Raw genomic sequence first — 12,603 nt, forward strand, 5'->3', positions numbered from 1 at the left:
TATATTTAATCTTAAGGTTACTGAAGAATTGAATATAAACAACGTGATTCTATTTTCTTCCATAATATGTGCCTTTTTTTCAAAAAGGGGTTTCATGATGTGTGTTCAAATTTCTTGAGGCACATTGGTTTCAAAACTATACTATTTTTCTGTGTCTTTAGAATTGATTTAAATTTTCAACCTTTTTTGCAATCATTTGGACTGGTTTTCCCCGGCTGTTTTGTGTAGTTTGTTGGACAAACAAAGCATTGGATGTGACTTCCTGTGAGGTTCTTATAAGTGCCTATTTTGCACTCATCACATGATTTTGTTGTTTCGTTATATTCTTCACCCTTGTCACAAGTTACTGGAGGAAAAAAAAGTACTTTTAACATTTGACTATCAGGGCACGTTCTTTTGGTATCATTACATCAACAATAAAATCTAATTAACTTAATTGCATGCTGTTAATTTTCATGCAAAATCATATTTGTCATATCTTTAATTCATGTACTGGAATTTTTTCTTTAAGAAAACATACTGTTACTGTTTCTGCAAGAAGAACTGAGTTATTATAATGACAGTTTTTCTTTGAACGTTGCCGGAAAATTTATATCACGAGTATATATGGGTACATCCCACTAATTATTTTTAGAATCGGTAGGAGAAGAAAGTAGTGCAGAAAAAATTACAAGTTCCTTAAATTGCAGACTTGCATAAAAAAAATTGGGCAGGTGTACTGAACTGAGCCTCACACTTGTTGATAAGGAGTATCTTTCCTGCCAAAAAAGCTTTGAAAATGTAATTTATCAAGAAGATCAGCCGAATTATTTTGTGTATTATAACGCCAGTGAGAATTCTGAAATTCCCCTACTTTCACTTTCATTTTTAGAGGTTCCCGCAGACAGACGCATTTTGCCGGAAAACGAATCTGACATGCCACCTCGAAATTTTAACCAAGGAAAGACAAGTTGATGTGCTTTGATTTGAGGGGTCATATACCGAACGAAAATTAGGGACATCGCTATGTGAAGAAACGTTAACATTGTCGCCTATGGGAAAACAATTAGTGGACTGTACCCATGCATATATTCGTAAAGTAAGTACGCAGCAATTCAGAGTTTAAACTGTAATATATAATACTAGTATGTAACATTTCCATAGATAACCCCAAGGACGTACCTACGCATTCACGAGATCCTAGTGTTCTTGTAGTTTTACCATCCGGACACTTAGTACAGTTCCACCTTAGATTTTCACTTAACGTAACATTTTTACTTGATGTGTTTTTAAAATATCCAATGTCGCAAAGAACACATGTTCCATTGTCAGCCAAGTAGAGTCCTTCTAGGCAATGCTCTGAAATAACAGCAAAGAACATTTATCTCGGGTGACATTCACAAAAACATATACCCGGTACATTGTATGTACACCAAGGTGATTTAATTTTTACGACCAAATTGCAATACTAATATTCTGATATTGTTTTTTTTTTTTTTGGCTTTCAGCAATTGGAAATATATATTTTCCTATAGAAAAATGCATTAATGGTATGATCTTTAATGGTGAATGGTACTATTTGTAACTTCTCTACTGTCAACTTCCCCTAATTATTTAGCGATATACTGGTACCTTTATCACCTGCCTATGGGAGTTATGTCCCCAAGTTGATTCTTAATGCAATCGTGAGTAGTCTCTACGTACAAAAATATACTAAAACGAAGTAAGCTATGAACAAATAAGATGATGAAACAGTATTATTTAAAGTATTTATTTCGCAAATCCTATGGTCTACACAATGACCTTGTCCGCAAATACAATCCATCATTAAGTGAATGACTAATGTCGACAGGGGATAGTTATTCATTCATGGCACATGACCCCACCTCTGATGTTTCTAGAGGTCAATCTTTGTTCTGCTCACGATTCTAAATGTTGAAATAGACATTTGAACTGATTACTGTTTGTTATCTACGAAGAGCTTTATAAGCAATTCTAGAAAAATTTAAGCAAATGTTTTCATCTTATATAACGACACGTCCAGAATATTGTACATATAGGTTATATCAACGAATGCTTGTTTTACCTAAACATGCATCTTTATTTGTGCCAGAACGGTATGTTGTTTTCCCGTCTTTGCACTGGGTGCAATTCCACCTCAGTTCATAAGAAAGTGAAAGATCTTTACTGGAAGTGTTTTTGTATTCCCCCACTGGACAAGGCAAGCATACACTTCCATTCCAAAAGCTGCCTTCTAAGCAATGTTCTAAAACATATTAAAATATATAAACAAATTTCTTCTTTCATAAGCATTTTGATGATTAATTATTTTACAAATATATTGGAATACGTCTTGGTAAATTTGCTTTTATTTGAATACTGCGCTATGCATTTATGTTATGAAATATTTTTTCTCACAACCGAGTCTTCTTCATCTTTTTTTTTCATCAAAGAAGAAGATTTACCGGTATTCACATTAAGTATATTTATCAAACAAGCACGAAAATTTAAGCCCTTGCTAAGATTATTTATAAATTTCAAACGAGAATACACAAAGCTAATGCTTTTTGGAAATCTAGATTGCTCCCAGTACTATATCGTACCAATACAGCCCTCTTCGTGTACAGTCCCTCTATTTAAGGTGGTCAAATTTTCCCGACAAGCTGTGCAGTTCCATCGTTCCTCAAAAGAAGCAGTAGTGTTGGCACTTGATATGTTTTTATAGAAACCTATTTCACACTCAGCGCAAGAATTATTATTCTGCAGCTCAAAACCTTCCTCACATATATCTATAATTTAAATTAATACGTGTAATTATTTTTTTTTCAAAGTATAGTCCTTGTATTTATATTTCAGTGATGGACCATATTGTTTTTACCATTTTTTTAATTTGAAACATTTTTTCTTTTGAAAAGATAGTTAGCTAGGCCTAGTATATTTTTTAGCATTCATTTCAGTTACTGAAAAAAAATGTTTTTGTTGTGCTCTAGGCCTGTTCTGTCATGAAGAAAAATAAATGTATATTTTAGATAATAAAACTTTTCTAATTACACATGTATTTGAAAAAAAAAATTGAAAAGAATTCTTGTTTAAATTGTAAATCATTTTCTTCCCCCTAAAATATTTATTTGAAATGTGGAACGAGATGACATACCAATACAATCTGTAAACTGGACGTTGCGTTCAGTGTATGTAGTGTTTCCCTCTGGACATTGAATGCACCAGAACCTATCGGAAACACTCAGATTTGTGTTTTCTGCCGACATGTCTTTATAATACCCAACTGGACACGGTTCACATTCCTTTCTTTCTCCTCCTACTCTGGTTTGTGACTAGATGAAATATTCAAAGTATATTTGCTTATATGTCTTATATACATGTGTTTAGGTGAAAGAGATTTAAAAAAACAAATTTTCTTTCCTCATCACTATTGTACAACATTAAATAGAAATGGTAAAGTGTGTTAAAAAAAACTAGGAAGGACTATATTATTTTTAGGAATGTTGGCGTATATAATATCTCCTTTCCTGCCCCTCAAAAGGTTATCATAGAACAATGAATTGAGTTACATAATCAAAGACTTAAAGAAATCTACATATATAAGTGAAATTAATGATAAGGGACTAAAATTATATCAAATATGACTATATGACTTTTCAAACAATCTAAAACTTTGTTAGCTTTTAAAAGCTTCCAATATAGGTAAACAAAATAGGTTAGCCAAAAATCCATAAAAAATATTTTTCTCTGAAGTAATTGATAAAAATATTTTGCTTTTATTTCATTTTATATCTTTATGTGACACTTTACTATATGTGAAAGAAAGAAAAATCTAAATATAAGAAACATATAAAATAACTACTATATTCTTAAAAAAAATTAAGAAAAGTAGAGGAAATTCGGATTAGCCAATATCCATTGCAGTTGAATTATTTTTGTCAATGTCATCTACAAGGCCTTTTAAAATGGTAAAATCTTCTTATGCAAAAAGAAAAACATTCAATCTTTTGAAATGCTAGTAGGGATCGTATGATTATTTACAGTAACTTTTAAAGGTACTTGGACACAGATTTGAAGTCAATATTTTTTCTATAATATTACGACACATAAATTTTGATAGCATTTCACACAAAAAATCAATTAAAAATCTTATTTCATTTGAAAGTTATTAAAACTTGAATTTTTTTGGCGGGTTTGATTGCCACATCCTTGCATTTCCACAAATTTTAACCTTATTCTTAAATCTCAGGAAAAGTGGCAATCTTGTGGTGTATTAATGAGAAATATTAAAACTTCTATCCAGAAAAATAGTTTTATTCCGAGTACAAATGTTAGAAAGCAAAACTCCCTCACAGGTATCATCATTTCTAACTAAGGGTTGCTTACAGAGTTTAGCAAATCGAGCACACTCGTGTTATGTACACAGTTTTTGTAAACAGGGCTCGAGTTCTGTCATTGTTTATATTTAGAATTCACCGGGAGCGTTCAATCATCACAGCCTGCTTACCACAACTGCACGGACTGACAATATATTGTGTGTATGTTTTGCTTCCGAACATGTCTACTCTGAATTTTCTGGATTATAGTATTAATATTTTTCATTTATACACAACGACACACTTTTCCTAAGGATTAAGAATAAAATTAATTCGTGAAAGTGCAAGTATGTGTCAATCGAACCCGCCAAAAAATTGAAATTTTAATATCTTTTATATATGAAATAAGATTTTTAATTAATTTTTGTGTGAAATGCTATTAAAATATATATGTCGTAATATTATAGAGAAAATAATAACTTCAAATCTGTGTCCAAGTACCTTTAAAGCAATATGAGCTGCATTTTTGAGAATTTTATTTTGTTGGTAAAATGTGTTATTATGATAAATTTGTACGTAATTTAAACCCTTATGATCAATAAGACCAAAATAAAGTTTAAAAAATGTTTCAGAAGAAATATTTCTGTACGACTTAATATACAGTATTATATAAGAAATAATGTACAGGACGACAATAATTCAATTTTGCTTCAATCAAAGCTTATTAAAAGTTCTTCCATCGCAAATATGAAGAAACAGAAGTTCACAAATGTTCTATTTTTCGGTCATTGAAATAGTTAATTGCAAATTTGCATCAAAATTTTCCGATGTCAAACATGCAGGTCATATTGCTTTTATTAATGTCCAGGGAAAATGTAATGGCCAAGACCTGACCTTGTCTCTAATATAAGGCGGTCAAATTTAAGCTCATTGATACCAACACTTATTGATTTTGTCTTCTTGATTCTGAAAAAAATTCATTAATTTTTTAATACAAGAAATATGAGAAGAATCCTACCTTAGAGGAAAGAGTCCCTGTTACGACATTTTCTCTGTACAACGTATCATTGTTCGACGTATCGTTATTAAGCTGCATTCCCTCAGTGCAAATGGCTTTGAAATACAAAAAAATACCACTACTACAAAATTTGAGTTGAATTTTTATCATTCAATACAGATAAATGTCTATTTGAGTTGAAATACCTACGGACACAGTCATTTTGCGAGCTACTGCTTTGATAAAATGTAGTGTAATTCTCTCCACAAGACTGACATCTGAGCTTCCACGACTTTCTTTCACGGTAAAATCCATAATCACATGCTTCACAAGTTAAAAACATGTTCATACCCTCACCCCCAGGACATCCTAAATAGATAAAACAACCGTATTAGAGTTAAAAAATATACCTTCTTCGTTGATTAATAAGGTAAGGTGGATAACAATAATAAGGTAGTTAATAGTAACGTAAATACTCAATACACCCCAGTCCACATCATTAACAAAAAAAGTCTATTTCATGTTTATCTACGATATTGAGAAGTATTTTATGTATATTTTTTTTTCAAAAATTAATAGACAGGGTAAAAAAATGTACCAAGCTGCTCTAGCTTAGTAAATCTTGACCCAACACCCAGTTTAATATGAACTACTAGTATTCACAAAAAGTAGGAGATAAATGTACTGTATTTTGTGATCAAAATGTTCACATATTAAAAGGGATGCTAAACCATGTTGCCATGTTAACTAGGAAGCATCACCCAAACACTTCAATCACACTCTCTCGATCTGCACGGGATGCAACTTATGATCAAGGGTGTTGGGCTACAAAGATGCATGCTTCTGAACTGGAAGGTTGAGGCCATTCTAAAGAAAGATTCTGACGAAAAAGCATCAGTTGATGAAATCGTTAATTAAACAGAAACCATGCGCAGTCTAACACAGGATGAAAGGTTACGTGCCCTTGGCTTGCTGCAGGTTGGCACAAGACAGAGCACTGTGGTAAGGGAAATAAATGTTTCCCATTCTGCTATCAGCAGATTATGGTCCAGACATCGTGCTACAATGTCTGTTCAGGATAGACCACGAAGGGCAACAACTCTGGCTCAGGACAGATTCATCCGCACTATTGCCTTAAGAAACCGTCTGGTAACTGCAAATCAGATGTCTCAACCTCAAATGGATAATGGCTTGGCATTGAGTGGCCAGACCACCAGGCATCGACTGCACAGATTTCACTTACACGCCCGACGTCCTCGTGTCATTCCCCGTTTGAGGGATCATCACATTAGGACCCGACTCCAATGGCGTCTTCACATCAATACTGGGATAAGTCGATGTTCACTATAGACTGCCTGGGCAGACACAGGAATGTTTTGCACCAACCTAACGAATGTTTCCATGACGTTAACTTCATTAGACACCTCATGTTGTGCCGTTTGCACGTCTTTATGGTGCCGTTTCATTTTTCAAGATTACAATGCCGAATGTCTTAGGGCCAGGATCGTTACAGATTATCTCCAACAGCAAAATATCACCAAATTACCATGACCCTCACTCAGTCCAGACCTTCCTACCATCGAGCATGTCTTGGACCTGCTTGTACAGCGGCTACGCCAACATCAACGAGTGCTTGAATTTGGCGTTGCCGCTGTACTCTCTACCAATGCTTAAGCGCTTGCTGCAGCATTGCAACAGGAATGGAATAGCCTTCCCCAAAATTAGCTGGGACGTCTCTTTAGGAGTAGGCCACGCGGAATCAAAATTTGTATGACCAACAAAGGGTTTTTACACTCTACTAACCCCGTTTCACATTGGTGGTAAATTGGCTGTGTGACCCAATGTTGGTGTCGACCCTAACTCTGGAGAATCTGTCCTTTTCTGACTGTACACATGAAAAATGAATAAATTGACAAATGTTTTCTATTGTTTTTCTGTCATTTGGCTGCTTCCTGACCTTATTATCTGCATTCCATTGTCCTTATAAATCCAATATTCCCTACTTTTTTAAAGATAATGCACCAATCACCAGACGTACGAGGGCTGTTTGAAAATTATTGAGACATTGTGTATATTTTTCTTTCTATTGAACGTCTTTCGATGAAAATTTGCATATACGTTTGACATACACTAAGAATTAATAAAAGCAGGAAATATTTTACAAATGATAAACATATTCTCTACAATGGTATATAAATGCGTCAATAGTAAGGGTTCCCGGAGCAGTAAGGAAATCAGATATTGAAAATATGTAACACCAACGTTCTAACTCTTTGTGGATCCACAATAAGAGAGTCAATAATACAACTTATGTGTATAATTTTTCAACTTTATTGTACCCCCGCTTGAAAAGCGGGAGGGTATATAGTAATCGTTAATTCCGTCCGTCTGTACGTCCGTCCGTCCGTCCGTCCGTCCGTCTGTTACGCTGTGGGGTACCCTTCTCTTATCCGCAACTCCTCTCATACCAATGAAAGAAATTTAATGAAACTTTCACAGAATCTTTATTACATATTGCCATTGTGCAAATCCTATTTTACTTCTTGATCTGATATATATTTTGAATTTTCCAGAGCAAAACATGGATACTGACATTATATTCATATGGGAGGCGGGGGGTATTATTAATGCCTAGGTCACATTTTCCGGCCGGTAGCCGTGGACCGGTGGTAATCGGTGGTAATCCGTGGTGTTAACGATGCCCCAACATCGGTACACATCGGCCCAGTAGTCCTTTAAATATCAGTCACATTATCCAGCGATTGGTATACGATGGGCAACCAATGCGTTTTATGATAATAATGGTGTGATTGCCGGGCAGTCTTTCAAAGGCCCAGCGATGCATTGCTAATCATAAAACAATGTTCCAGGATAATCGGCTGATGTATATTACATCGCTCATACATTAGTGAACATCGACTACGGGCCAATGTTTCCTCGAACATCGACCGATGATCGGTCGTTATCTGTTGAACAACACTCAACTCCCCGATGGCCTCAGATTCAACGGATATTGGACGATGCTTGGCCATACATCAGCCGATCCTTGAAAGATGTGTTACTAATGGGTTGCCGATGAGGAGCTATAAGGGGCATCGTTGGAGACATCGCTGAATTTTAACTACGAATTATTTCCTACCGATGACCCCACCGATTCGCAAAATGGCCTCAGTCACCGTCCGATCACTAGTGGTGTCCGGCCGGCAACCACGCCATTTTCATAAAAAAACGCATCGGTTTCTCATCGTATACCCCATCGCTTGATAATGTGACTGATACTTTAGTGAGCTCATTGCTCACACTACCTCTAGTTTCAAATTAATGTTGTGCATTTTTTTTGTTTTTATCAGAAATAAGGAGACCATAAAAAAATTAAGCGCGGTAGAGAAATCTGCTAACAATGACAAAATGGATTTTGGCGTCAAGGGCGGAGCACCCAGCATACCTAAAAATTTTGTGTAGCGCAATGTAGAACTCTTTTCCAGACTGAACGACCTGCTAAAACAATAACAACGACAAAAAGTAATGTATATGTTTGGTATTTCATTGGTATACTTTTTTTTGCAATTAATTCCAACCAGAGTAAAATTAAAAGCTCTGTACTACCATCATTTATTATGTTCGATATTAATATCGTTACGGTATCAATAACGTTGACCCGCGTTGCATAAATCGGAAATGCATGATTCTTAGAGTCATCCTTTCCAACAAATGAAAATTTTACACTTGGGAAGCAACAGCATACATTTTTAAAGAATAGTTAAAGAAAAGAGACTGTTTGATTTTTGTAATGTTATATGTAATAACAGAGAAGGAAGAGTATTAAACGCTGCCTTATCGTTTCACATGCGAAACCATCTCCGGCTGACGTGACGTTAAATGAAGTAGCTATGTTGCTCCGGGTCGATAGACATATGCATATTTATTATTTCACCGAAACTTATCTAATTATCACAGGAATTAGATATTTTGCAGGAGTGTTTTATTTGTTCTTTATAAAATGTTGATAAATTTTCATGAAATTATCTCCGTCCTTTATGGAGTAAATGTAATTGTTTCAATAATTTCCGAATAGCCCTCGTATAACTGAATATGAAATGTTTATAAATAATCAATGAAGGAATATTATTTTTTGATAGTTGCTATCTGTTTGCTATAAAAATAAAATTTCTCCAATATGCTTTCTAAAATTCATGAAATGTTATCGATATTTAGGATTTTTGTTTCATGAATCCGATTTTTTTTTTACAATGTAGGAGGTTTATAAGAATAAAACGCCGTCGAAAAAATATCAATGATTTCTATTTAGGCCCTTCTGTCAGAATAAAAATCGTTCTTTTCTACCTTCTGTCACATATATTAATGCTTTTACTTTGTACTTTATATCAAACAAATAGATTAATATTAGATTAACTACAAAGATTTATGATAATCGTGGTGACTTCAACTTTTCAATGTCATTTCCCCTCACGTTTGTTGTTTATGCCCTTATATCCTGAGTATTGGGTTTAATTCTCAGCTGATTCGATATACAGGAGGCTTTTCGTAAGAAGTAAAGAACATTTTTCAAACGAGGTTAGTTCTTGATAAACAAGCTAATGAAACCGGAATATCAACAACCTCGTTTAAAGTAACCATTCGAAAATTCTATGGTCAATACATTAACCTTTTCAACAAAACATATCATAGGGTCAGATGGTGTTTTGATTGTTAAGCCTTTGTTTACATACTAGGTTTTCTGCGGATTTTTTTTTTCGTTCGGGATGTTTGCTCCCTCATGGCACCTGATCCCACCTCTGGAGTCCGTGTTTGCTCTGCTCCTAATTTGTGTTGTTTAATTGAACCTTTGAATTTGAATGCAGTTCCTAATGTTTCATGATCTCTATTCTTAACCTTCTATCAGTCGAATTTGCCCATGATTTCTACTCTATCATTTATCGGGTTTTATTCTGAACTTTTTGTCACACGTATATATCGATGATGACACAGTGCAGACACATATGGTGATAGCTGCAGATCTTTATCGTTATGGTTATATATATTTGTCTTTGACCATAACGCTACAGATTCCGTATTGCAAAAAAGGTGCAATTTGCGGCGCAATATTTTTTGCGCACTTTTGGGGAGAATTTCTCTTCTTTCAAGAACTGTTCAATCAACTACCTTTCACTCCCTAATTCTAGGCACATTATTTAATTAATCTGTATAATTATTCTGTCTCCAAACCCTTTATAGTCGCCTCTACATGTGAAGAACTCGCTTGATTAAAATTATAACAGATTACAATTCATATGATAAATTATGAAATCATAAGGCTACAGAACTGCAGCTAATATAAAGATAACGTAGCTGCAGTTCTGTAGCGTTATGATTTTTGTCCCACTTTGTAAAGTGTGTCCGTCTGTTCGTCTGTCTAGCTGTCCAACCGTACGGCTGTCCGTCATTCTGTATGTAACGCTTTCGTTTCCACACGAAATCTCGAGAACCCTTTGAGCTTTCGCAATTTTCGCATAGCAACTCCCTATGGACTAAAGAAGAACCCTATTGATTTTGAGGTCAAAAGGTCAAGGTCATAAATTCGCAAGTTTTGTCTGTTATAGCACTTTCGTTTCCGAGCGATATCTCGAGAACCCTTTGAGCTTTTGCAATGAAATTTTACATAACAACTCCCTGTGGCCTAAGAAGGACCCTTATTGATTTTGAGGTCAAAAGGTCAAAGTTCAAGGTAGTAAATTTATACATTCTGTCTGTGTGTAACACTATCCTTTCTAGGCGATATTTCGAGAGGTTTTTTGCGATGTAATTTTATACAAAAAAATCCCTAGGACCTCTCTCACCCCTCTCAAAGTGTCCCACACTGTTTGTTTTATTAGTATTTATCGTAATACATGTCGCTATTTTTAGCACAGGGGCATGAAGAGAGTTATTACGTATAAAACAGGTTCTCGGCGGACTTCATATTCTTATTACATCTAATAGAACTGTTTAATAAAGGTTAAATTAGACGCCATGCATTGTGTAAAATTTTGACATTATCGAACGTGAATATATACATATATGTGACTTCATCGTTGCATATAATTGTCGTTGATGAACAGCAGTTCCGTGGTGTATATAGGTATGTCTCTCGCTTCAAATGTGAGAGGTCACGGGTTCGATTCCCGGACGATTCATTTTCTTTTTTTCCGAAATACTTTTTTTCCTACTATATGATAATATTCAGCATGTAAAATGAAAAAAAATATGAGTTCTAACTTGTACAAACTTATAAAATCATCACTAAAGTGTGATAAATATTCCATATAACAAGCTAATTCAGAGAATTTGTGTCCCCCGCTTCGGGGAAAATTAAGTAAACCATGCGCAGTTCGGGGGAGGCGGGGGGGGGGGGGGAGTCGGATCCCAAAACTGAATTTGTAGAATTATTAAATGTATACATGTATACTGAAGCAAATAAAATATGCCAATATGGATTTAAAGATTTGATTGCTTATTCTTTATATTGTGTTTAGAAGATTCTTTTTATATGGAATATTTATCACACTGTAATGATGATTTTATGAGTTTGTGCAAGCCAGACCTCATAATTTTTTCATTTCACATACTAAATAATATCATTTTAAAGAAAGTATTTCGGAAAAAAAAGAAAATGGATCGTCCGGAAATCGAACCCGTGGCATCTCGCATGTGAAGCGAGAGACATACCACTACACCACGGAACGGCTTGTACATGGATAAAAATTATATACAAAGATGAAGTCACATACATGAACATATTCACGTTCGATATTGTCAAAAATGTTACACATACATGTTATACATGTAATACAATAATTCAACCTTTATTAAACAGTTCAATAGATGTAATAAGAATATAAATTTCCCGAGAACCTGTTTTATACGTCATAACTCTCCACATGCCCCTGTGCTAAAAATAGTGTCAAACGACACTTAATACTAATGAAACAAACGGGGCGGGACACTTTGAGATGGGTTAGAGAGGCCCTAGAGAGTTTTGGTATAAAATTTCATTACAAAAGCTCAAAATCTTCTTGAAATATCGCACGGAAACGATAGTGTTACACACAGACAGAATGAAAACATTTACGACCTTGAACTTTGACCTTTTGACCTTTAAATCAATAGGGGTCCTTCTTAGGCCACAGGGAGTTGTTATATAAAATTTCATTGCAAAAGCTCAAAGGGTTCTCGAGATATGTAAAGAAAATGTTATAACAGACAGAATTTGCGAATTCATGACCTTGACCTTTGACCTTTTGACCTCAAAATCAATAGGGTTCTTCTTTAGTC

General features: G+C 34.7%; 1 protein-coding gene across 1 annotated transcript in view; it reads right to left on the bottom strand.

Annotated features, from left to right (window-relative positions):
* Window positions 1-522: 522 nt before the first annotated feature.
* LOC134237758 (major surface trophozoite antigen 11-like) overlaps window positions 523-12,603 on the bottom strand; it is a 30,133-nt gene continuing 18,052 nt past the window's right edge. Inside the window, exons 5-11 of the mRNA XM_062719905.1 lie at window positions 5,503-5,661; window positions 5,314-5,408; window positions 3,134-3,311; window positions 2,583-2,768; window positions 2,066-2,245; window positions 1,166-1,338; window positions 523-531 (exon numbers count right to left, since the gene is read on the bottom strand). Coding sequence (XP_062575889.1) covers window positions 523-531; window positions 1,166-1,338; window positions 2,066-2,245; window positions 2,583-2,768; window positions 3,134-3,311; window positions 5,314-5,408; window positions 5,503-5,661 — 980 coding nt within the window. The remainder of the gene's footprint in view (window positions 532-1,165; window positions 1,339-2,065; window positions 2,246-2,582; window positions 2,769-3,133; window positions 3,312-5,313; window positions 5,409-5,502; window positions 5,662-12,603) is intronic.

This window comes from Saccostrea cucullata, unplaced genomic scaffold, assembly GCF_032062105.1.
Source record: "Saccostrea cucullata isolate Sc308-1 unplaced genomic scaffold, CSIRO_AGI_Scuc_v1 ctg3227, whole genome shotgun sequence".
NCBI lineage: Eukaryota > Metazoa > Mollusca > Bivalvia > Ostreida > Ostreidae > Saccostrea > Saccostrea cuccullata.